The 27395-nt window shown below is 40.5% G+C and overlaps 1 protein-coding gene across 1 annotated transcript in view; it reads left to right on the forward strand.

The window, feature by feature from the left end:
• Positions 1–27395, forward strand: part of ptpn21 (protein tyrosine phosphatase non-receptor type 21) — an 89356-nt gene that overhangs the window by 27423 nt on the left and 34538 nt on the right. Inside the window, exons 7-11 of the mRNA XM_060829309.1 lie at positions 2445–2532; positions 9294–9382; positions 18033–18120; positions 19369–19451; positions 26107–26167. Of these exons, the coding sequence (XP_060685292.1) occupies positions 2445–2532; positions 9294–9382; positions 18033–18120; positions 19369–19451; positions 26107–26167 (409 nt within the window). The remainder of the gene's footprint in view (positions 1–2444; positions 2533–9293; positions 9383–18032; positions 18121–19368; positions 19452–26106; positions 26168–27395) is intronic.

Genomic DNA, 27395 nt, shown 5'->3' on the forward strand with positions numbered 1-27395 from the left:
ACCTCAAATTATACATTTGAGATTCTATTAATATCCTTTTAAATACAGAAGCTATGTGGAACTCCACAGTAACTTGATTTTAACATAATCTAAACCACAAAATAACCAAACAGGCTATTACACAGGCCAAGCGTGCTTTGTTGTTTTCATATACAAGTGTGCCTTTGAATAAACCTGTCGCCGCATCAAAATTGTTTCCACTTTTTAATGAAGGTAGCATCTGGTATGCTTTCCTTTTATTGGTCTGAGTATGAGTACAGGAGTTGGGAGATAATGTTGCAGCTGTACTGGATGTTGGTTAGGCCACTGTTAGAATATTGCGTGCAGTTCTGGTCTCCTTCCTATCAGAAAGATGTTGTGAAACTTGAAAGGGTTCAGAAAAGATTTACAAGGATGTTGCCAGGGTAGGAGGATTTGAGCTAAAGGGAGAGGTTGAATAGGCTGACGCTATTTTCCCTGGAGCGTGGGAGGCTGAGGAGTGACCTTACAGAAGTTTATATAATCATGAGGGGTATAGATAGGATAAATAGACACAGTCTTTTCCCTGGGGTGGGGGGGGCAGGGGGGACCTAAAAGAGACCTAAGGGCCATACATACAGTGGTACATGTATGGAATGAGTTGCCAGAGGAAGTGGTGGAGGCTAGCACAATTGCTGCATTTAAAAGGCATCTGGATGGATGTATGAATAGGAAGGGTTTGGAGGGATATGGGCCAGGTGCTGGCAGGTGGGACTGGGTTGGGATATCTGGTTGGCATGGGCAAGTTGGACCAAAGGGTCTGTTTCCGTGCTGTACATCTCTATGACTAAGTCATGTTCTCCAGATAACGTTTTATTTTAGACAATGTATGAAAGGTATGAGGTTAAAGTCTGTCGATATCCAAATCTTGAGCCAGACTAGTTCTATTTCCAAAGTAGGAATTTGTAAACTATGACATGGATTGCCTGCTTGCAGATTGTGCGCTTTTTGAGAAAAATAGAGTATATCTGCAAATACAATTCTGCTAATACAAATTCACCCCATAGACTAATATGAGTGAGAGTGAGCGTGAGCATGTTTGCATGCTTGGTAAAGTGTGCGTGTGTGTGTGAGTGAGATGGAATATACACCTGAGAGGTCGTGGGTGCGTGTGTGTGTCACAAATTCCTATTTAGGAAATAGAACAGGTATGACTCCAGATTGGGATATAGACAGACTCTAACCTCATACCTTTTACTGCATTGTCTTAGCTGAACTGTCACTTTTTTTTAATGAACCACCAAATCTACAACCCATTCCAGAAGATAAAAGACTTAATAGCAATCTGTTTGTTCAATGTATCTTTTCAGTTGTATGACACTGCAACCTTTTGCTAAAAATTCTACGTCTTATGACCGCCTTCCAAAGCCATCTGATGAAGGAGCAACGCTCCGAAAGCTAGTGCTTCCAAATAAACCTTTTGGACCAAAACCTGATGTTGCGTGATTTTTAACATTTTCACTTTTGTCAGCTTAAGTTTACATTAGCCACATAATCAATCCCCTTACTTCTGACCATTGCATAGCTTACTTATGGAAACAGTTTTTCTAATGACAATATTTAAATAGAACATCATTTCATTCTTCACTTGTTTAATCCAGTCAAATTTTTTATTTGTTATAAAACAAAGCTCAATCCCACATCTCCATGGCCTGCTGAAGGGCACGACAGAACATTGAGATATGTAGTCAGTGTCCCATTCAACAAAAATTCTGATCTCTGTTGTGGCCAAAAGTGAATGGTAGATCAGACTTCGTGGGCTGAATGGCCAAATTCTGCTCCTTTATCTGATGATCTTGTGTGTGAAATATATCTAATAGAGATCAAAGATTTGCTTTTGGAAAACAGTGAAAAATTAGAATGAAGTGATTATATTTATGTATCTTACTAGCAGTTTCAGACAGCATGTCTGTGTGAAACATTGCCATCAGCAGTTGGTACATTACCATCAGCACAACCAAGGAACAGAAGAGCGTTTGATCTTTGAAAGATATTGTTGTGTACACTATAAGATGCAAGAGCAGAAGTGGGCCATTCAGCCATGAAGTATACTCTGCCACTCAATGAGATCATGGCTTTAAATACAAAATTGTGATACAGAATCAATGATCTGTTAGGTTTAGTCAGAGTAAATTGACTGTGTATACATTGAAAGATTATGCAGTTAGATTAAATGAAAACAGCAAGAATATAGTAAGAGAGCCTTACAGCCAAAGAACAACTGTTACTTTTAAATGGAGAGATTTTGAAAATTTTTTCCAAACTTGGAAGAGTGAGTAAGATTAACTTATGGAAGCCTTTTGTCAAACCAGGTCTGTTTTAATTGTTTTTAATTTCTCAGTGTTTATAAAGTATTATCTTGCTATTTCATGTGTTAAAGTTTGCTAATACTTCAAATATTTTGTTTTGATTTGCTGTATTTTTAGGGGGCTTACTCCATCTGAGACAGAGTTATTGTTTCTTCAGGAGGTGGTGAAAATGGAAGGTTATGGTCATGAAAACTATGCAGCCAAGGTATGGTAGAGGAGTTTTGAATAAGATTAAAAGATACAAATGAACATAGCGCTTCTAATAAAGAAGGTTTTGGGAGCGTTTTAGTCAAAAATACAAAAAAGTAAAAGTAAGTCTAAGTGAAACTGGCCCCCAATTCTCAGCATTTCTAATTGCACAGACTTAATTGCAAATATATTTACATTTTTTAGTTTCTTATACAAAAATTTGCAACACAGAGCAGCAGTGATAATCTTGCTTTGGTGAGAAAAGAAAAATATTCATATGGATTGGCAAAGTAACATACGTCATAGCATTGAATGTACCTAATAGTCCTAAGCTGCAAAGGACTTTTTAAAACCTCTGTATAGTTACAGTTTATTCTGGCTAATAATTCAATGTTGTCATCTCTTGCATTTTGGCCCAGATCTTTGAATTTCCCATTTCTGATCTAGCTCAGACAAAAAGTTTCGGCTTAACCTTTGTACAATTGTTTGGGCCCCAACTTTTGATGTAGGATCATCCCATCAGATGCAACCTAACAAACCACACCAGTAACATTTATGTGAATTTTCACAAAAGCCCTTTTACAGCAAGATGTGCTATAATCCAATAATTAAACACACCCTAAAGGTCCTAGGTACTGAAGGAAGCTAGTTGTGTAAGGTGGGTTAGAGTAGGATGCGAGATGGGTAGGTAAGGGGTAAGATGGAACAGGTTTGGTTTTGCGGTGGGTCAGATGCTTCAAGGGTGTTAGTGTTTAATTAAGCTGTTAGTTTCATAATTATCAAAGAGTCAAAACCAATTGGTATCCCTATAAAGTTTCCTGAATAACTAACTATCCAGGTAAGTGTGAGAACCTTCCAAATGCACCTTCTCAGAATTGGGTATTTATGGTCTGGAAGCCTCCAAACACAATTACCCATCAGAAGTTTAAACTACCTAGACAGTTACTGCAAAGTCAACACATTGGGACTTAAGGCAGATTCAAATGCACACCTGTAGGGGTTAGTCATTAGTAGATCTAGGCCATTAATGTTTGGTACGACTGTATGTGATCTAATAAATCATAACAGATGTAATGCCTGTGGAAACAAAGTTCAAACGTACACCATGCTGAAATATGCTCTTTGGACTATTTCAGTACATTACATCGATTTGAAGTAATTACAACAAATGTACATAAATCTATCCCTGTAATGACTTCAGAGGTTTTGCATATTGGAGTACTTACCCATTTTAATTTCAGTTGCTCTTCAAGAATTTTTTTATATAAATAGATGTAATGTCAAGACTGCTGCATCTGGAGTTCAGTGTGAACAGTGAAGTTATCAATTTTGAACCATGAAAGGATAGATCAGGGCAATTTCCAGGTGTTTTGAAGTTTAATACAGTAGATATTGAAAGAGACTTAGGATTCAGGTGCATAGATCTTTAAAATATCACGAGCAGATGCAGAAAATAATCAAGAGAATAGAATACAGGCTTTTTGTATCTAGAGGGCGAGAGTACGAAGTTGCAGAGTTTATGCCGCAGTTAAACAAAACACTGGTTAAAACCTATTTGGAGTACCATGAGCACATCTGAGCACAACATAGAGTCATAGAGATGTACAGCACAGAAACAAACCCTTTGGTCTAACTCGTCCATGCTGACCAGAGCCTAACCTATTCTAGTCCTGTTTGCTAGCACTTGGCCCATATCTCTCTAAACCCTTCCTATTCCTATACCCATGTAAATGCCTTTTAAATGCTGTAATTTTACCAGCCTCCACCACTTCCTCTGGTAACTCATTCCATACACACACCACCCTCTGTGTGAAAAAGTTGACCCTTGGATCTCTTATTTTTCCCCTCTCACCCTAAACCTATGCCCTCTAGTTCTGTACTCCTCCCACACCAGAGAAAATACCTTATTATTTATCCTATCTGTGCCCCTCATGATTTTATAAACCTGTATAAGGTCACTTCTCAGCTGATACTCCAGGGAAAACAGCCTCAGCCTATTCAGCCTCTCCTGATGGTTCAAATCCTCCAACCCTGGCAACATCCTTGTAAACCTTTTCTGAACCCTTTCAAGTTTCACAACATCTTTCCTTCCATTAGGAAGGAGACTAGAATTGCAAGCGATATTCCAAAAGTAGCCTAACCAATGTCCTTTACAACCACAACATGACCTCCCAACCCCTGTATTCAATACTCTGACCAGTAAAGGAAAGCATAGCAGACGCCGCCTTCATTATCCTATCTACCGGTGATTCTGTTTTTAAGGAGCTATGAGCCTGCACTTCAAGGTCTCTTTATTCAGCAACACTCCCTAGGACCTTACCATTAAGTGTATAAGTCCTGCTCTGATTTGCTTTTCCAAAATGCAACACTTCGCATTTATCTAAATTAAACTCCATCTGCCACTCCTCAGCCCATTGGTCCATTTGATGAAGATCCCGTTGTACTCTGAGGTGACCTCCTTCGCTGTCCACTACACCTCCAATGTTGGTGTAATCTGCAAACGTATTAACTATATCTCCTATGTTCGCATCCAAATCATTTATATAAATGACAAAAAGTAGTGTACCCAGTACTGATCCTTGTGGCACACCACTGGACTTCTACCTTTTAAGCCAGTTCTATATCCAAATGGCTGATTCTCCCTGTATTCGAAGACATCTAACCTTGCTAACCAGTGTCTCATGAGGAACCTTGTCAAATGCCTTACTGAAGTCCATATACATCTTCAGAAATATATATTGGCGTTAGAGGGAATACGATTTAGGTTTACAAGAATGATATGTGAACTTCAGGGGTTAAGTTTTATGGGGCGAAATTACACAAATCAAGCCTGTTTTCTCGAATTTAGAAGGTTAAGAGTCTGATAAAAGTCTTCAAGATTTAACAGGAAAAAACAGGGTAGATAAAGACAAACTACTTCCACTGTTTAAGGATCCTAAAACTAGGGGGGCATAGTGTAAAAATTAGGGCCTGACTGTTCTGGAGAGATGTTAAGAAGCACTCCTATGTACACAATGTTTTAAGAAGCTTCCATAAACATCAGTAGATGCAGATTAGTGGTTGTTTTTAAATCTGAGATAGGTATGTTTTTGTTAAGCAAAGATCGTAATGGATATGGGCCAAAGACAGATAAATGGAATTAGGTGCCAGATCAGCTGTGATCTCACTGAATGACAGAATAGACTCGAGACTGAATGGCCTACTTCTGTTCTGATGGTCCTGTGTTTTATGCATTACTAGTAATAGCTAGAGTTTTAAAAGCAATTATGAATATGTCCTAATCTGAAGTTTTACACTTAATGTAAATACCACATTAGGTAGAAACGTGAGTCTGCACAACAATGAGCAATTAAATAATTTAGATTATTATGAATACATTACAAATAAAATGAGGACTGTTCTATGGACATGATGCTCCCAACAGAGCTTCATCTCTTGGTTACACGGTGGATGAATTTATGATCCATTGTCTGCAAATTAAATTTACTACATAGTGTGTGTTGATGTTATAATATTACAAAGTTTTCAATTTCATCACAGTCTACACTTTTTCCTTCAGCATCTTTTGTGGCCTAAGTTAAAAATCACACAACACCAGGTTATAGTCTCACAGATTTATTTGGAAGTACAAGTTTTTGGAACACGGCAGTCAGAAATTTTGTTTTTCCAAATAAGTGTGTTGGGCTATAATCCGATGTTGTGTGATTTTTAACTTTATCCACCAAGTCCAACATTGGCATCTCCACATCTTTTGTGGTTGCATTGCAGTTTGCATCAACAGATCCCAATTTCTTATGAGTTGAAATCTACATCCTTATGTGCTGGTGTGAGAGAGGTGACAAGTCTAACAATTAATGTCAAATTGTGCTAAATTGTTTACTGGAAGGTGCTTGGAATGTCCCCGAGACACACTGCCACTTCCTTCTCAGATGACAGAAAAACATGTTGCAAAAAAACGGTCTAGAAGCTAGTTGTCCAGATTTATTAATAGAAAACGAAATAAGTGTCTAAAGTAGTAATACAGTACAAATTGAAAACTTGCTTAATTTATGAATAGATGTTACATTTGAAAAGTGAGAAATATTTCCAGATTTTTCAATAAGTCGATTGAATTATGACAATGACTTAATGATGATTACGCACACAGTTCACATTTTGCATTTCTTGTAAAAGCTAGTTAAATGCACAGCAAGATTATGAAATGCTCACAATTAAGAATTCTTATCAATGGTTCTGCTACCAGCTTTGCTTTGCTTGCATGATATTTATCGGAAATTCTACCACTCATTATTTTTAACCTCTTTATTATTTGTTTAGTTTTTTACTTTGCTCTAAACAAATAACCAAATTAAATTGGGGATAGTTTGTAGTTCTAGCAGAATTAGTAATTTTATTACTTGAGCTGCATGATTAAAAAATAATGAGCTATAGCATAACCAACTGACTGGAAATAGAAGAACGTGTGGACTGAAGATCAGAGTCGAGTGTGTGGTGCTGGAAAAAACACAGCATACGAGGAGTAGAAGTATCGACATTTTGGGCATAAACCTTTAATTGTGAATGATGCTTGTGGGCCGGGGGAGCTGAGAGATAAATGGGAGGGGGTGGGGCTGGGGCGAAGGTAGCTGCAAATGCAATATGTAGATGAAAGTGGGGAAAAGGCAATAGTACAGATGGGAAAAGTGACGGACAGGTCAAGAGGGTGGTGCTGAGTTGGAGGCTTGGGATTGGGATAATGTGGGGCAGGGGAAATGAGGAAACTGGTGAAACCTACATTGATCCCATGTGGTTGCATGGTCGCAAAGCGGAAGATGAGGTGTTCCTCCCCTAGTCGTTGGGTAATTAGGGTTTGTCATTGGAAGATGCCCAGGAGTTGCATGTCCTTGGCAGAGTGGGAGGGGGAAGTTGAAGTGTTCAGCCACATGGCAGTGAGGTTGGTTGGTGCAAGTGTCCCAGAGACATTCTCTGAAACAATCCAAAAGTTGGCATCCCGTTCCCCTGACATTAAAGGACTCTGCCTTTCTCATGTAAACGCTCCATCCTCCCCTCTGGCCTATCGCCTTCTCCCCCACCTTCATCTACCTATCACATTCTCAGCTTCTTCCCTGGCCCCACCTCCCCTCCTCCCATTTATCTCTCAGTCTCCTGGTCCGCAAACCTCATTCCTGACAAAGGGCTTATGCCTGAAACATTGATACTCCTGCTCCTTGGATACTGCCTGACCTGGGCTTTTCCAGCACCACACCCTGACTGGAAGTAGAACAAGTCTGCAGTGTATCAAATCCAGATGGCAGCTGGTGACAAATGGTGTTCCTCAAGGGTCAGTGTTGCGACCACAACTTTTCACTTTCATCATGAATGATCCAGATGAAGAAACTGAGGAAATTCTGGCTAAGTATGCAGCCGATTCAAAGATCGGTACAAGGCAAGTAGTATTGAGGTGGGGAGGTTGCAGAAGTGTTTGGACAGGTTAGGAGGATGGGCAAAGACATGGCAGATGGAGTGTAAGGTCTTGTACTTTTGTAAGAAGAATAGAAGCACGTACTATTTTCTAAATGGGGGAAGATTCAGAAATCTGAAGTGCGAAGAGACTTGGGAGTTCGAGTCCAGGATTCTCTCAGGGGAAATGTTCAGGATAATTCAGTTGTTAGGAAGGCAAGTGCAGTGTTGGCATTTATTTTGAGAGTACTTAAATATAAAAGCAGGGATATACATCTAAGGCTCTGGTCAACCCACATTTGGAGTATTGCGTTCAATTTTGGGCCTCGTATCTCAGGAAGGATGGACTGGCCCTGGAGTATGTTCAGAGGAGCTCCACGAGAATGGTCCCAGTACTAAAAGTTTAACAGATGAGGAATGTTCGAAGACTCTGGGTTTGTACCCAATTGAGCTCAGATGGATGAGGGGGGATCTAATTGAAACTTGCAGAATATTGAATGGCCTGGACAGAGTGGATGTTGGAAAGATGTTTCCATTGGTAGGAGAGACTAGGACCTGAGGGCACAGCCTTAGATTAAAGGGAAGAACTTTTTATAACTGAGATAAGGAAAAACTTGTGTGCACCCTAAGGAAAAACCAGAGTGTGTTGAATCTATGGAACTTGCTGCCACAAAAGGCTGTGGAGGCCAAATCATTCCATATATTTAAGATGGAGATAGTTTCTTGATTGTCAAGGGGATCAAGGGTTATGGGGAGAATGGGATTGAGAAACTTATGCTCAAAACATCGATTCTCCTGCCCCTCTGATTCCTGATGAAGGGCTGATACTTCAACCATTGATTCTCCTGCTCTTCAGATACTGCCTGACCACCAGTAGTTTTCCAGCACCTCAATCTTCGACTCTGATCTCCAGCATCTGCAGTCCTCACTTTTTCTCCCTGAGAAACTTAACAGCAATGATTGAATGGCAGAACAGACTCAATGGGCTGATTGGCCAAATTTCTGCTCTTATGGTCTTGTCATATTTTCAGAGTGCAGGAAGAATTTCTGAACCAAAATGTGCAAGGGAGGCAGTAGAGAGGAGAGTAATGACTTTTGAAACAGTAAACTAAGCCAAGCAAAAAATCTACTTGCAATCACAATGTCAACTGGTGTAAAGATTAGAACAATCCATATGAATTTGAGAAGATTGCCATTTCTTCTTTCTCCTTTTCTTTTGTAATTATAATATAACTTTACATAAGTCCTTGAATAGATATGACTCTAAATGTGGACTGTTAAAGCTCTATCATTTCATAATTACTGTATAATTCTGATTTTGTTTTTAAATGTTTGTAGGATAGCCAAGGGAATGACCTCCTTATAGGTGCGTGTTTGGAAGGCATCTTTGTGAAGCACAAAAATGGCAGGCCTCCCTCTGTCTTCAAGTAAGGACATGAAAAATTTATTTAATAATTTAATTACTTAATTATTGCATAACAGTATAAAGAAGCATTTTATTAAAATAGAATTACCAAGTGATGCTCCTAAATTAGTGTTAAAAATACTATTGCTGCAATTTGCTGATCAATCTGCCAGCTAAAAATGAGTAGTGTTGGTTTTTCTTCTTTCTAGCTCACTTCTTCCATTGTCATCAACGCTACTGTTTAGGGTGCACTTGATGGTAGTTCTAATGATCTGCTAAAGGTTACTTGGTTTGGAAGGCTTGATTATGCAGTTAGTTGAAGTTCATACGTTGTCCTGAAGTTCCCAGTCATGAATTTATCATAATTGTTTTTTAGAACCGGTTATAGATTGGATCTTCAAGGTGATCTTTTGGCAACATCCTGAGGGTGGCTCTCAATGCCTCGAGGTACCAGCCCACTTGTAGATCAGATACTGAGAACCATGACCAGTCCTGATTTGGACTCCGTTCCTTTTAAGATTACAGTGTCCAAAGATATAATGGAGATGTTTGCATAGTAATGAGAGTTTTCAATTAGATAAGAACTGGAGCAAATACCCTTCAATTCAGTGCTCCAAGTGCATTTAGATTAGTGTAAAGAGGACATTTACAAGGGGTAGAAAAACATATTGGTGAAATGTTATACAGATGCAATTAAAAGGAAGAGCCAGACAACTCTTATACTTTTGCAAAGATAGAGGCATCTCAACCCATTGTCAAGTTTCTTTTTGTGAAGAAGGAGAGGTTAATATATGACAGAAATAAAAGAAAATGAGATCTGAAGTACACATGAGCCTAGAGGTAAAAGCAATACCATCCTGGTTCCCTGTTCATCAGCTGAGGTGAAGCTGTAGGAGGTGACTAAAACAGTGACACAGTCTTTAGCTATTGTATGGACTTCCAGAGCACTTTTGGGAAATTTCTTCATAAGATACATGGTTTAAGTTGAAACCTGTGCAATTGAGGGCAAATGAAATACCAGATCAGGAAACTTGGTGAGTGGCAAGAGAACTCTAATTGGCAGGAGATGATTACTGAAATTTGCAAAATGTCAATGTTGTGGCCTCAGCTGCTCACCATTTAAGAATGATTTGGATGATAGGTTAGGCAAAATTGGTTATCTGGCTTTCAAAGTCTTATGGTTTTGTAAGCAGTGTAGGTGTATGCATAAAATCAGATATTAATTGAATAGGTGAAACTGTGATGAATGAATTTACATATGGGCAAATGAAAGTTCATTAACTTTGGACCCAGTGGATCCTAAAAGGATAGATCACAATACTTACTAAATGTTGAAAAGCTAGAATTAATGAAAATATAAACAGAATATAGTTCCGTGTCCATGGATTGTGTAGAATGGAACAAATGGTGATGAAAGTGCTTAATTGAATACTGATTTGTGTATCCAAAGAATTAGAATGCAACAGTTAAAAGTCATGCTCCAACTATGCACAACCCTGCTTAGATTATATCTGGAGCACTGCAGGTTATTTTAGGTACTGTATCTTAGGAAAAATATATTGATCTTATAAAGAGAGCGGTGCAGATTTTTTGAACAATTTCTGGAATCCAAGGGTTGAACAATGAAAAACAATAACACAATCTAGTCTTGTAATCGCTTGATTTTTTGATTAAGGATCACTCAAATTCTGAAAGTACAATGTTAACAAAAAGTAATAGAACTAGGGAGCAAAGCTTAACATAACATCAGAAGTGAAAAGGGTCTTAAACCCTAAGACCCTAAGTTATTTTAGTACCAACCATGGTTGCACTTCTACCTTTTGAACTGGGTTCATCTACCACTCCAGGATTTAAGCATAAAATAAAGGTTGACACTTCAATGAAGTACTGACAGTGCAGAACTCTGACCGAAGTTCTGTCTTTCAAAGCCCTGGATGCTGTGGTGGATTTATAGAATCCTGTTTTAATATTTTGATGACAAATATGTGATGATCTCCCCAGGATCTTGACCAATATTAATGCCTCAATTAAAGTCACATAAAAGCACAGATTACCTTGTCATTATAACCTTGCTGTTGTGAAGAGTTTGCTGTACAAATATTTGGGACTATGCTTCCCACATTGCAGCATGAATGTGGCAGCTATTGTTGAAGCAGCATGGGAGTTAATGCAATGTAAATTGTATTTGTTAAAGCCCCAGAAGTGACAGTTAATGTCTGGCAGATGAATTCATTGGGCTACTTTCATTTTCTTTGGAGCTCTATTCATTCAGACAAGTCAAATCTATTCCATCACAGAGTAGGTCCATATGGTGTGAATTGTGGACAGCTTTTGGAGAATTAGATGAGCCACTTGTTGTAAAATACCCAATCCCTAACCCTGTTCTTACATACACAGCATCTATGCGATGGTCCCTTCTAAGTTTCTGAGCAGTGGTCACCCCAAAATATTGTTGATTGGGACTTTGATTTTTCAGGGGGAGATTGTTAAATGCTTAATGGAGATGTGCTTTGCAAGTGATAAAATGCTATTTGATAGCCTTGTTGTTGGAACCTTTCATCACTTTGCCAATGATTGAGAGTTAATGACTTTTTCACGCAGAGGGTGGTGTGTGTATGGAATGAGCTGTCAGAGGAAATGATGGGAGCTGGTACATTTACAACATTTAAAAAGTATCTGGATGGATATACGAATAGGAAGGGTTTAGAGGGATAAGGGCCAAGTGTTGGCAAATAAGACTAGATTAATTTAGGATATCTGGTCGGGATGGACAAGTTGAACTGAAGGGTCTGTTTCCATGCTGTACATCTCTCTGACTCTCTGATCAAGGGAATATAATTGGTGGCTGCTGTAGATTTATAAACATAACCTACCTGAACAACATTTTCACTCTGCCAGGTAGATATCACTGATGTAGAATAGCTTAGTTCTGTGTGCAACTATATTTGGAGTGCACATTTTCAGTCAATGTTGCCAAGCTCTACAGATTTTGCCTATATCCAGTTGCTCACCATTTCTTGGCATCTATTGTAGAGAGACCTTCAAAGGGAGGCTGTGATGGATAATTCTTTTGAAGCTCTTGGCAGAAAATTGTTGCAAGCTGCAGACTGGTATTTTTAAATGGCAAGTGAGACTCTAGCTTCACTAAATATGGATGTTTCTGAACCCTTCTCATTAATTGGTTCATTATCTACCACCATCTTGAATGGATATGATATGTTTGCATCGCTTTATCCGATTAATTGGTTGAAGGTTTGCATCTCACTTCCAGCTGTCCCAGGTGTTGCTTTTAGTATGCTCTTCTATACTGTTGTGTTGACTCTGGGTTGATTCCCTAGCTTGATGGCAATGAGAGTGAGAAATGTATTGGGCCTTAAGCCTACTGATTGTAATGGGAATCAGTCTGTTAGCCCACAGTCATTCATATGGGGCCCAATTTCAAACTGTCAGGTGTGTTCTGAATCCATTCCAGTTACCAAGGTGGTATGATGATGGGACTTTGTTCCAGATGCATCTGCAGCAGGTAGATTTAATGAGAATGGTTTCAAGTTGGTTTTCCCCCATGATTCAGTTTGCCACAGATCTGATATTGCAGCTGTTCTGTATAGGTCTAGCTAATCTGGACCTTAGCTCTTTCTACCTCAAAGTTTTCATGTTTAAGATTATACGGGTTAAAATAGCACTGTTTGTGTGGAAAAGAATTTTTATGGTTCTAGTTCCCTTTGTGTGAATATGTTGTCAAATTCTCTGCTTAGTTACATGTCTCAGATTTTAAAGTTGTGTCCCTTTATCCTGCACTCCTACACCAGGGAAAACATCTCTTTATATTTTATCTGCCGGCTTTTAATACCTTTCAAAATGCTAAAAGGTCCTGAATCCATTGTCTGAATTTATATAAACTAAGCAAACTCAACTATTTGGAAATTTTTCAAGTATTTGCCATCTTTTTCATTCTTAATTAGCCAGACTGTAATAAAAGTTAATGCTCCCCACTAGGAGAAATAATTTCTGTGGTTAGCACTACTGCTTTTCAGCACCAGGGACCTCGATTCCAGCCTTGGGTGCTGACTGCATAGAGTTTGCATGGTCTCCTATGTCTGCATGGGTTTCTGCAGGATGCCCCGGTTTCTTTCTACATTCTAAAGATGTAAAAAATGAGGTCTGCAGATGCTGGAGATCACAGCTGAAAATGTGTTGCTGGTTAAAGCACAGCAGGTTAGGCAGCATCTCAGGAATAGGGAATTCGACGTTTCGAGCATAAGCCCTTCATCAGGAATGAGAGAGAGTAGCCAAGCAGGCTAAGATAAAAAGTAGGGAGGAGGGACTTGGGGGAGGGGCGATGGAGGTGGGATAGGTGGAAGGAGGTCAAGGTGAGGGTGATAGGCCGGAGTGGGGTGGGGGCGGAGAGGTCAGTAAGGAGATTGCAGGTTAGGAGGGCGGTGCTGAGTTGAGGTAACCGACTGAGACAAGGTGGGGGGAGGGGAAATGAGGAAACTGGAGAAATCTGAATTCATACCTTGTGGTTGGAGGGTTCCCAGGCGGAAGACGAGGCGCTCCTCCTCCAGCCATCGTGTTATGTTCTGCCGGTGGAGGAGTCCAAGGACCTGCATGTCCTCGGTGGAGTGGGAGGGAGAGTTAAAGTGTTGAGCCACGGGGTGGTTGGATTGGTTGGTCCGGGCGGCCCAGAGGTGTTCTCTGAAGCGTTCCGCAAGTAAGCGGCCCGTCTCCCCAATATAGAGGAGGCCACATCGGGTGCAGCGGATGCAATAGATGATGTGTGTGGAGGTACAGGTGAACTTGTAGCGGATATGGAAGGATCCCTTGGGGCCTTGGAGGGAAGTGAGTGTGGAGGTGTGGGCGCAAGTTTTACATTTCCTGCGGTTGCAGGGGAAGGTGCCGGGGGTGGAGGTTGGGTTGGTGGGGGGTATGGATCTGACGAGGGAGTCACGAAGGGAGTGGTCCTTGCGGAACGCTGATAGGGGAGGGGGGGGAAATATATCCTTGGTGGTGGGGTCCGTTTGGAGGTGGCGGAAATGATGGCGGATGATACGTTGTATGAGGAGGTTGGTGGGGTGGTAGGTGAGAACCAGTGGGGTTCTGTCTTGGTGGCGGTCGGAGGAGCGGGAAGTGGAGGAGATGCGGTGGAGGGCATCGTCGATCACGTCTGGGGGGAATCTGCGGTCCTTGAAGAAGGAGGCCATCTGGGCTGTGCGGTGTTGGAACTGGTCCTCCTGGGAGCAGATGCGGCGGAGACGAAGGAATTGGGAATATGGGATGGAGTTTTTGCAGGGGGCAGGGTGGGAGGAGGCATAGTCCAGGTAGCTGTGGGAGTCATTCGGTTTATAGTAGATGTCTGTGTTGAGTCGGTCGCCCGAGATAGAGATGGAAAGGTCTAGGAAGGGGAGGGAGGAGTCTGAGACAGTCCAGGTGAATTTCAGGTCGGGATGGAAGGTGTTAGTAAAGTTGATGAACTGTTCAACCTCCTCGTGGGAGCACGAGGCAGCGCCGATACAGTCATCGATGTAGCGGAGGAAAAGGTGGGGGGTGGTGCCAGTGTAGTTGCGGAAGGTGGACTGTTCCACATATCCTACGAAGAGGCAGGCATAGCTGGGGCCCATGCGGGTGCCCATGGCAACTCCTTTAGTTTGGAGGAAGTGGGAGGATTGAAAAGAGAAGTTATTGAGGGTGAGGACCAGTTCAGTCAGTCGAAGGAGGGTGTCAGTGGAAGGGTACTGGTTGGTGCGGCGGGAAAGGAAGAAGCGGAGGGCTTTGAGTCCTTCGTGATGGGGGATGGAGGTGTACAGGGACTGGATGTCCATAGTGAAAATAAGGCATTGGGGACCGGGGAAGCGAAAATCCTGGAGGAGGTGGAGGGCGTGGGTGGTGTCCTGAACATAGGTGGGGAGTTCTTGGACTAAAGGGGACAGGACCGTGTCGAGGTATTGGGAGATGAGTTCGGTGGGGCAGGAGCAGGCTGAGACAATGGGTCGGCCGGGGCAGGCAGGTTTGTGGATTTTGGGCAGGAGGTAGAAACGGGCGGTGCGGGGTTGTGGGGCTATGAGGTTGGAGGCGGTGGATGGGCGATCCCCTGAGGTGATGAGGTCATGGATGGTCTGGGAGATGATGGTTTGGTGGTGGGAGGTGGGGTCGTGGTCAAGGGAGCGATAAGAGGAGGCGTCCGCGAGCTGGCGTTTGGCCTCAGCGGTATAAAGGTCAGTGCGCCAAACTACCATCGCGCCTCCCTTGTCTGCGGGTTTGATGGTGAGGTTGGGATTGGAGTGGAGGGCTGCACGTTCTGAGGGTGAGAGGTTGGAGTGGGTGAGAGGGGTGGACAGGTTGAGTCGGTTAATGTCACGGCGGCAGTTGGCTATAAAGAGGTCGAGGGCGGGTAGGAGGCCAGCACGGGGTGTCCAGGTGGATGGAGTGTGTTGGAGGCGGGAGAAGGGGTCGTCAGAGGGTGGGCAGGAGTCTTGGTTGTGAAAGTAGGCACGGAGGCGAAGGCGGCGGAAGAATTGTTCAATATCTCGGCGCGTGTTGAACTCATTAATCCGAGGGCATAGGGGAATGAAGGTGAGGCCCCTGCTGAGGACTGATCTTTCATCCTCAGAGAGGGGGAGATCTGGAGGATTCTAAAGATGTGCAGGTCAGGTGAATTGGCTATGCTAAATTGCCCCATAGTATCCAGGAATATGCAGGGTAACTGGCTTGGCCATGCTAAATGCTCATTGGGGGGATAGGGTGGGCATTTGGGTCTGGGTGGGATGCTCCTCAGAGAATTGGTGAGGATTAAATGACCTCTTTCCATACTGTTAGGGATTCTTGTCTATTCTATGACTATTGAGTTCATTCATGATTTTAAATCTATGGATTAGATCATCCCTCTGAGTGGAGTACAAATCAAGTTCATTCAACTGTGCTGATGATTTAACTATTTAACCTGCAGTATCATTGATCCTAGTAAATCTGTCCTGTAGTAACGGTATGGTCAATGCATCATTCTAAAAGCTCAGTGCCCAAAACTGAAGGTCGTGGTCCAGATGGGAGTCTGACTGACCAAGGCTATGTCCCACTGAAGCATCACTTCCTTATCTTTTGAATTCCAACTTTTTTGAAGTAAAGGCCAGCACTGTCAATTTGATTATTTTTGTACCTGGACACACACATTTAGTGATTTGTATATATAGATTCTTAAATCCTTTACTCTCATCACCTTGTGTCTCAATATTAAGTGGAAGAAATTGGTTTCTCAGATTGTTGCGAAGTTGGTAAAGTTTTTGTAGATTGGAAGACAGGATGTTAGAATTTGACATTTGTACAATGATGGGGGGGGGGGTGCAGAAAGAGTGCATGGTACCTTTTAAAATATTGTTTTTTTTTCCCCTTATATGTTAGTGGTTTGAAATGAGTGGCAGTGGGCAGCAGTTTGCCAGTACAGAAAGCATTTGAATTGAACCATTTGTATCAAAAAGCTGCGCAATTAGCAGATAAAACAGCAGTTTTGTTTTATTATCAAGGCAAGTTTGAATTTAGTCAGTCAATTTGAATGAAGCCCTTCGATATCAAAAACTAATTTAAATCTGTTTTTGACTACCTAGATCCAGTCCTATTGTTAGAAATTAACAGGTCATCAAAGGTATAAAAGATGAGGGCATTGGAAAATTGGTGAGCCATCTGCCAAGAAATAAAAAAATTTCAACTCTGAGAAAGCACCATGTAATATTAATAAAGGTACAGTGGCACTCCTAGCTAATATTCCAGACAACAGAATTCACAGAAAACATTCCTGCACAAGTATTCGATGGAGAAAGTCAATCTTGACGTAAGAATTTGAAGCAGAAACACGTTCCTGAAAGGAGATCAGCAGAGAGGGCAAGTTGCATTCTGGCAGACGTATCCTAGCTGTAATTTCAAGAGACTAAATTCTATTGTTTTATTATACAAATTGAACTTGTATTTATTGAAACAGCATCCCATTAGAATTGTGATTTATTTGGGTAGTTAGAGGGGAATTGTTCAGTTTGTTAGTGGTTTTGTTAATTTGTTCACTGTTGGCATTTAATAAACTGTTACTGGTTGATCATGGAGTGAGTGAAAGGAATTTTTCATTCAACCATTCCCTAATAACAGATTGCGGTAAGAGGTAGGTTGTTCCATTTGTCACACTTCTTATAACAGATTATGAGGTGAGGCAAGCCTCTATGGGGGTATTGGGTTTAGTCATCAGTGGGAGGTTGCCTTCCCCTCCATAACAGATCTAAAATGGGCAATCTCGCGTTACCCATTTGTCATTAAACACAAAACAAAAATTGTTATTCCTTTTTTAGTTTGCTAGCTTGAATTAAAGTGTTCTGTTTGTTTAGTAGATAAAACACATCATTGACATTAACTGTGCAAGCAATTAAACTCAATCATGAGGAAACACAAGATGGCTGCTTTAAAAAGATTAAAGAAAAAAAGTTGAATTATTTTACCTGGAAGTACTTTACTGTCTTCTCCACTCCCATGTTTCCTGTTAAGCAGCTGAAATAACTAAATCATGTGATGCTGAATTAATGCTGTGTGATGGGATTAATTTCCATGCTAATAAACATGCAGAATTGCTACTGATGTAGCAAAAAATTGTTTAAAGTCTTTCAGTTGACTTCTAAAAAATGTTATCTTTTTCTTTTTAGATGGAATGACCTAGCTAACTTATCTCACAACAAATCCTTCTTTGCATTAGAGCTGGCAAACAAAGAGGAGACCATTCAATTCCAGACTGTGAGTGCTTTGAAATGATTATATTCAGTTCTTCGTGCATATGTTCATGTTTTGTACTGAAACAAAGTGAATTAAGAAATGCGCTGATCTGAGGAAAAATAAATCAATTTGTAATATTGCTTGAAAATAATAGCTCATGCTGAATTATGGCTTTAGAAGCAAAGTGTATTTAATATATCCTTCAATTTTGTGAAGTTTCCCTAGTTATATAATTTTGACTTTAACTAACTAACTATTAATTAAGTAAATAAGAATATTGCACCCGAGAAGATAGTCTTGTCATACACAGATTAAAAGATATTAAGTTCAGAGTAATAAAATCCCAGAAGTTGTAAGAATCTTCAATTTGAATTCCAGCTTGCTTACATTAATATTTTAGTTAAGATTTATATTAGTCAGATAAATGCATCTTATTTCAGTATTTGAATTATGAAAAAAGAACATTGTTCTATAACATTTCCTAAATAGTGCATCTTTAATCTGAATCAGGAAATTCCCAAAATTGAGCATTTTTGAGATTTGGCATCTACAATAGTATTTTAACCAATGAAGCATATAGTGCTTAAGAGGCACTTAGCTTAAAAATGTAGAAGCACTTAAATGATGGGTCACAGGATCACTGTTTCAGGATATGGAATAGTACATTTATGACTAAGATGAGGAAAAACTTCAGTCAAAGGATAATAAACCTGTGGTCACTAAGTATATTCAACAAAGTTTTATTTAAAAAAGCCTCAAAGGGCATGGAGAAGAAGCAGAGATAAGGCATTGAAATACAGGATCACCCATGAATTTCAAAGCAAATTTGAAGAACTGAATGACCTACTGCTGCTCCTAGTTTATATATTTAACTAAAACATGAGAAATGGGACCAGGGTATTACCAAGAAACAACTAACAATGTGAGTAAATGGAGCTGAGTTAGACATCAACCATGATATAATTGAATGATGGGAAAAGTCTGTACTGTAAGTTTTTACTAAAAGGTAAATAATGGAACATTACAGGCTAACCTCTATTTTGGTAGAATATGCAGATTATTCTGAGAATCAGTTTTTAAGTTATTCAGGTCATCTTCCTTGTCTCACTTTCAATTTAAAATAGTTAGTAGTGTTTAGTTTTCTGTTCTGATAAATGGTTACACCTGAAATTTTGAACCTGTCTCTTTGCTTGTATATCCATAATTTTCTCATCTAACTTCATACAAATGTAGAAACTGGTGTTATTGGTTTCAATTTGATTTCCACAGGAAGATATGGAAACATCCAAATATGTATGGCGAATGTGTGTTGCACGACGCAAGTTTTATAGTCTGAATAAAAACTGCAACTTGTAAGTATAATTCATCTATTAAATAGTATGTATACTATTTCTGGTATTTTAATTTGAAATAAAACAGATGAAGTCGTTCAGAATAAAATAACAATCTTAACTGTATTTGTATTTCCTCTATGTTTAATGATTCATCTGTGTCATCCAAAGGTAATAGTTCTGTGAAACATTTGCTTTGTTTTGTCAAGTATCAGTTAAGCAATGTTTAGGGGACAGTGATCATTGCCTTATACAGATCAGGTTGGCTATAGAAAGGACAAGGACCAATTCAGATTAAGACTGATTAATTAGGGGAAACCTAACTTCATTGGGGTGTGAATGGATGTGGCCCAGATGATAAATTGGAATGTAAGGTTGGCAAGCAAAATGGTTGGTGATTCACCATGGGACTGGATGATATGCATGCAAGTATGTTCTCGGAAATAGGAATAGAAATTGCAGAGGCGTTGGCTATAACTTTGCTGTCTTCTTTAGACTCTAGATTTCTGCCAGAGAACCAGAGAGCTGCAAGTGTAATGTTATTTTTCAGAAAAAGGATGTAAAGAATAACATGGAAACATCAGGCCAGTCATTTTAACCTGTGTGATGAGGAAGCTTCTGGAAATGATAATTCGGGGGAAAATTAATAGTTACTTGACTAATTTAGGAAAGCTAGCGCAAACGTGTTGAGGATAAATCAAGTTTAAATTTATGGAGTTTATTGGTGGGGAAGAAAAAAAATTGATGAGAGTAATGCTTTTGCTGTGATGTACTGTTTTTAAAAAAAAAATTTATATTTTTATTTCTATTTTTTTTTGTCATGGACTAAAATAAGAACAGAAACTGGAAGAACTGTGTATACTGTGAATCAGAAACAGAAGTTACCCGAAAGGCTCAGTAGATCTGGCAGCATCTATGAAGAGAAATCAGAGGTAATGTTTCGGATCCAGTGACGCTTCCTCGGAGGATCCAAAACATTACCTCTGATTTCTCTTTTCAGATGCTGCCAGACCTGCTGAGCTTTTCCAGCAACTTATGTTTATGAAATGAGAACAGAACTCTCTTAAAATCAAGGATTGGTGCATGGTTTGAAGGCAAGTAATCTTACATTTGTTGTAAACAGTTTCCACAGCTGCTGGTTCAAGCAGGAGTTGAAGTATAGTTTGCAGAAGAGCTGGAGCTGAAGGGTTGTGTAAAACGAAATGTTAGTGGCAAAAAGTAGCTTTTTGGTCTCTGGTCTACTGACCACTTATTGATGCCACAGGCTTTTTGCCTATCATCAACTGTGAGATTGGGTTGATTTTTAGGTAGCTGAAAAGCTTTGGGCTGACAGCAAAATACAGCGAAGCCTTCAGTTCAGGATCTCTTTGTTCCCTACAGTGACGCTACTTTAAGCCTTAAGGAAAACTTTTTTTTACTCCAGTTGTCATAAGCTGTGACCTTTGAATTCATAGGTTAGCACTCGTTTTTTTTTAGAAGAGTGAAGCAGGCTCTGTCCCTTCTGAAAACCAGTAAAAACATCTGGAAAAGAAAGTTCAAGAAGCAGATTTCAAATCAGTTGAAGAATATTTTCAGCAAATCCTGTGAACAAAAATCACTGAACTGTTTTCTTCTCAATCCATAGCACTAGTTTCTCATTCTGTCTGTGTTTATGTAGGAGCTTTAGTTCATAGACAGTTCATAGATGCTTACCAGAAGCTAGAGATTGTGTGTTTATTTGTAATAAATAATAATTCTTGCTAAGTGTAGAAACTGATCCATGTTTTCGAGCAAACTGGGTCTAAAAGACAGGTAAATTGGGAATTTTACATTCTTAAATCATTTGTGATTATTTCAGGAATAGTGAGATTGTTTTCCAGCACTTGAATGGGCCAAATGAACTAATTCTGCTCCTATATCTCATGGTAATCCTATGGCATCCTAGGTTTTATTTACAAAAGCATAGAAGATGAAAACAAGGACGATGTGCTAAACATAAAAAATAAATTCTGGCTTAGCTTTCACTGAGTGTTAAGTCCTGTTCTGGGTGCCACAGTGCAGCAATGATGAAGGCATGGTAGGAAATAAGCAAAAGATTAAAATCTTGATTCACAAGATTGTTTCCAGAGATTTTGAAGTTAAATTACATAATTTGTAAAAGTTGGAGCCATAAGACCAGCATTCCCTCTTAATTTTCTTCCTGCAGCATAGGCTTCCAAGATTTGTGTGCAGAAGTCAATGCCACCCAGTTTAGAGAAACATTGCGTAAGACATAGAGCAGAAATAAGCTATTCAATCCATCAAATCTGCTCAGTCATTCATTGAGTTCTTAGCTGATCTGATCGCCATCAATTCCACTTTCCTGCCTTTACCCCATGACCCTTGATTCCTTTACTGATTAAAATTCTATCTGTCTCAGCAAAAATGACCCAACCTCAACACCCCTCTGCAATAAAGAACTCAACAGATCTGCTACCCTCAGAAGAATTTCTCCCTTTTCTCTGTCTTAAATGTGTGACCTCTTATTCTGAGATTATGCCCTCTGGTCCTAGACACTCCCACAAGTAGAAGCAATCATTTAGCATCTACCCTGTCAAGTCCCCTAAGAACTGTGTACGTTTCAATGAGATCACATTTCATTCTTCTAAATTCCAATGAATATATTTGGAGAAAAGAACGTTGAGAGGAGACTTGGAAAAAATATTCAGTCTCATAAAGGGTTTGGACAGCATATATAGGAAAAAGAAATTCCAGTGATGCAAGGATCAAGAGCCAGACAATGCAGATTCAACATAATTAAAACCTGCAGTAGCATCATGCCTGTGTGTGGTGGAGGCAGGTTCAATTTGAAGCATTGAACAAAGAATTGAATCTTCTGAAAAGGAAGAACAAAGAAGGTGGGAGAGTGCAGCTTTGATTATATTGGGTGTAGATTTAATGGATTGAATACCTCATGTCCTGTGGCCATGCTTTCTCATTCCGAGATTATTTTCTCCATTTTCCTTTATTTTCAAGTTCTTTCCTCCCAAATAAGGAAGAGCCAAATTGTAATTTTTTTTTGTATAAAAAGTGAGGTCTGCAGATGCTGGAGATCAGAGCTGAAAATGTGTTGCTGGTTAAAGCACAGCAGGTCAGGCAGCATCCAAGAAATAGGAAATTCAACGTTTCGGGCCAGAGCCCTTCATCAGGAATGAGGAGAGTGTGCCAGGGAGGCTAAGATAAAAGGTAGGGAGGAGGGACTTGGGGGAGGGGCGATGGAGATGTGGTAGGTGGAAGGAGGTCAAGGTGAGGGTGATAGGCTGGAGTGGGGTGGGGGCAGAGAGGTTAGGAGGGCGGTGCTGAGTTCGAGGGTTGGGACTGAGACAAGGTGGGGGGAGGGGAAATGAGGAAACTGGAGAAATCTGAGTTCATCCCTTGTGGTTGGAGGGTTCCCAGGCGGAAGATGAGGCGCTCTTCCTCCAACCGTCGTGTTCTGGCGATGGACGAGTCCAAGGACCTGCATGTCCTCGGAGTGGGAGGGAGAGTTAAAGTGTTGAGCCACGGGGTGGTTGGGTTGGTTGGTCCGGATGTCCCAGAGGTGTTCCCTGAAGCGTTCCGCAAGTAGGCGGCCCGTCTCCCCAGTATAGAGGAGGCCACATCGGGTGCAGCGGATGCAATAGATGATGTGTGTGGAGGTGCAGGTGAATTTGTGGCGGATATGGAAGGATCCCTTGGGGCCTTGGAGAAAAGTAAGGGAGGAGGTGTGGGCGCAAGTTTTACATTTCCTGCGGTTGCAGGGGAAGGTGCCGGGAGTGGAGGTTGGGTTGGTGGGGGGTGTGGACCTGACGAGGGAGTCACGAAGGGAGTGGTCTTTGCGGAACGCTGATAGGGGAGGGGAGGGAAATATATTTCTGGTGGTGGGGTCCGTTTTGGAGGTGGCGGAAATGACGGCGGATGATACACTGTATACAGAGGTTATAATGCGTAAGGTGACAAAGGCCATGGACTTGCCTTCTCTGAGGAATGTTTTTTGTTTGCCTTGCCTCTGTATCATGAAAGTTTGTTATCTATATCTGGAGTATTTAATATTTTCCTTACTTTATCAAATCATTGAATGGTTATAACATAGAAGGGAGCCTTTCAGCATGTCTGGTCTATTCTAGCTCTCTCCATGAACAGTTCACGTAGTCCCACTCTCCCATCAGTTGCCAGAAGTCTTACAATTTTATTTTCTGTTCAATAATCATCCACTGTCCTATGTACAGCCAGAAATCATCAATGTTTAGACATTGTCATAAATTAAAATTTTTGTGATCTCTAATCGTAACAGTTTACATTAAGGCAAATAAATGTTGGAGGAATAAAATGACTAGGCAATATATTTAGGGCGGCATGGTGGCACAGTGGTTAGCACTGCTGCTTCACAGCGCCAGAGACCCGGGTTCAATTCCCAACTCGGGCGACTGACTGTGTGGAGTTTGCACGTTCTCCCCGTGTCTGCGTGGGTTTCCTCCCACAGTCCAAAGATGTGCAGGTCAGGTGAATTGGCCATGCTAAATTGCCCATAGTTAAGGTAAAGGGGTAAGGGGTATGGGTGGGTTGCGCTTCGGCGGGTCGGTGTGGACTTGTTGGGCCGAAGGGCCTGTTTCCACACTGTAAGTAATCTAATCTAATCAAATCAAACCAACTGGATGATCTTCAGTAACTTGTGCCTGAATGCTTGTAGTACTCACTTGATGACTTGACACATTAAATTCCATCAGGAATGTCATTTGTGAATTATAGCAGAAATTCGAACTTTGATAATTCCCTTTCCCTAAGCTTGCACATTGAGACCAATTTCGTGCTCCAAGCTATGGTCATCTAGTATGGATGAGAAATTGAATTTATGATCGTTTTTGTCTTTATGACATTTGAAATAAAAGCCAGCATTTTTTTTCGTGCTTTTGTATCTGTTCATGAAGTTTTAATAATTTGTGTATATGTGGGCACTAAATGTCATTGCTCCCTAGGGTAGCATGCTGAAAATCAATCCTCACTATTCCCAGAGTTATGGGAGGCGATGACCTAGTGATATTATTGCTCAACTGTTAATCCAGAGACCTTGACAATGTTCGAATCCTGCCTTGACAATGATGGAATGTGAATTCAATAATAATCTGCAGTTAAGAGTCTAATGATGACCATGAAACTGTTGTCAACTGTCATAAAATCCAACCTTGTTCATTAATGTCCCTTAGGGAAAGAGATCTGCCATCCTTGCCTGGTCTGGCCTATATGTGACTTCAGACCCATAGCAATGTGGTTGACTTTTAAATGTCAATTGGGTATGGGCAATAAATCCATGTTAGCAACATCACATCCCGTGAATTAATTTAAAAAAAACAGAAGTCAAACATTTTTAAAATAAGTATTCAAAATTCCTCAATTTACCTGATTTTTATACACCGGTTGATAAGCATGGGCTAAGTTTCTGTATTTAACTGGACTTGCTATTTATTACCAATAATTAAACTCTAGCTACAGATAAACAGTTATAAACCATCTGCATATAACACAAAAAAATTAAAGCTCTAAACCCTTATAAACTCCCTTACAAGCGCACACACGCATGCATATAGATAGGGAAAAAAAAACTGGCGATAAGAAAACTGGGAAGGCAGGTTAGGAGCCTTCGTTCACAAGATCTGTTGTGTTGGTTCATGCTGATCAAAGGATTTGTTATCAGCCTTTCTTTTTCCACCACAAGAGGCGCAGAGAGCTGGTTCACTTATGAAAAGTCTCTGACTTAGCAATTTAAAAAGGCACAACTACCAGGAACTTCTGAAGGAAAGATAAAATTGTTGTCTTCATGTTTGAAGTGCATTTTCATTGCAGAGAATAGAGACAGCACCTGAGCTAGTGGAGATCTGATCACTTCTCTGTATTTTGTTCACTAGTCCATAGGCCAGTAGTTTTGTTTAGCCAACCAGAGCTCCATCTGAGTACAGAACCCCCTTGGCTTCAGTTCACCTGCAAGCTAATCTTTGATTACTGTTTTCTGAAGCAGCTGTTTAAATGATGTTTACCATGAATGTCAACTTCTCAAAACATGTAGCAATCAAACTAATATAGCAAGGATAAAATTGAGCTGGAAGTTGTGAACTAAAATGTGAAATCACAAAGCTGTAGGTTTTGGAGATGTAAAATATAAACCAAAATTGCTAGCAAAACTCAACAGGTCTGGCAGCAAAGGTGGGGGAAGAAAAGCAGAGTTATTGTTTCGTGCCTGACTCCTCTTCACTGAGAACAGAGTTCTGATGAAGAGTCACCAGACTAGAAACGTTAACTGAAATGTGAAAGCTGCTTAGTTTGTGGCAAAGTATTTTTAAAATGACATTGAGGGATATGGGCTTCACTGGCAATGCCAGCATTTGATGCCTATTTCTAATTGCCCTTTAACTGAGTGGCTTGCTTGCCCATTTCAGTGGGAAGTTAAAAGTCAATCATGTTAGTGAGACAGGTAAGGATGGCACATTTCCTTCCCTAAAGGATATTTGTGGGCCAGAGGAATTTTTATAAACGTCAGTTTCATGGTCGTGATTATGGTGACCAGCTTTTTAATTCCATTTCAGTTTGAGTTTGTTTGTCTAAAATACCTGAAAGGCATTTAATATTTTCTTCATTTTAGAGGGAAAAGAGTTTGTTTTTTCAATAAACATTTGATTTTTGATTTCAGACAAGCTCAGACTGCTTCAGTAAGCCCAGTCCGAAGGAACATGTTATCAAGAATATCTTTGGTAGGTGAAATGTGGCCTTATAAATTTCATTTTGTTCCTAACATGACTTTCAAACTCCAAAAGTCTTGTCTAGTGTTGCCACCAAATAATTAATAGTTGTCCTTTGATGAAAAGTGAGGTAGAGACAATGATGTATGTCTAGTGAATTTTTGAAGCATGCATCAGGTCAAGCAGAATAAGCTGAAATGGAAACGAATAAATTTGGCAAGAATGAATATGAAAATAGAATGAGACATAACACAAAAATGATCTGTTTTTTTTTATATGGTAAGCGGAAGGGGTGATCCCATTAGGGACAAGGAGGATGGTATCTGTTTGGTGCAAGACAAGAATGCTAAATAAGTAGTTGTATGGTGTTTACTTTGGAAGAAAATGCTGACAAAATATTCATAGAAACAGCAATAATTGAAAAGGTAAAAATTATTCAGCATGTCAGAGAGTCATGCTGAAAATGTGTTGCTGAAAAAGCGCAGCAGGTCAGACAGCATCCAAAGAGCAGGAGAATCGACGTTTCGGGCATGAGCCCTTCTTACTGAAGAAGGGGTCATGCCCGAAACGTCGATTCTCTTGCTCTTTGGATGCTGCCTGACCTGCTGCGCTTTTCCAGCAACACATTTTCAGCTCTGATCTCCAGCATCTGCAGTCCTCACATTCTCCTCAAGAGAGTCATGCTGACCAGCTATTCTATAGAAATCTAGTTCCATTTGCCAGCATTTGGCCCATATCCCTCTCGACCCTTCCTATTTGTAAACCTCTCCAGATGCCTTTTAAATGTTTGTAATCGTACCAGCCACCTTCACTTCCTCTGGCAGCGCATTCCATACACTCGCCACCCTCTGTGAGAAAAAGTTGCTCCTTCAGTCCTTTTAAACTTTTCCCCTCACCTTAAACCTATGCCCTCTAGTTTTGAACACACCCACCCCTGGAAAAAGACCTTGTCAGTTACCCTATCCATGTCCCTCATGACTTTATAAGGTTACCCCTCGGCCTCTGATGCTCCAGGGAAATAGCCCCAGCCTATTCAGCCTCTGCCTAGAGCTCAAACTGTCCAACCCTGGCGACATGCTTGTAAAACTTTTCTGAACCCTTTCAAGTTTCACAACATCCGTCCTGTAGGAGGGAGACCAGAATTTAACGTACCAATGTCTTGTACAGATGCAATATGACCTCTCAACTCATTTATACAATGCACTGGAAAGGGTGACTCAGCTGGGAGTGGGTAGGTCAC

Source organism: Hemiscyllium ocellatum, chromosome 8 (assembly GCF_020745735.1).
Source record: "Hemiscyllium ocellatum isolate sHemOce1 chromosome 8, sHemOce1.pat.X.cur, whole genome shotgun sequence".
Classification (NCBI taxonomy): Eukaryota; Metazoa; Chordata; class Chondrichthyes; order Orectolobiformes; family Hemiscylliidae; genus Hemiscyllium; species Hemiscyllium ocellatum.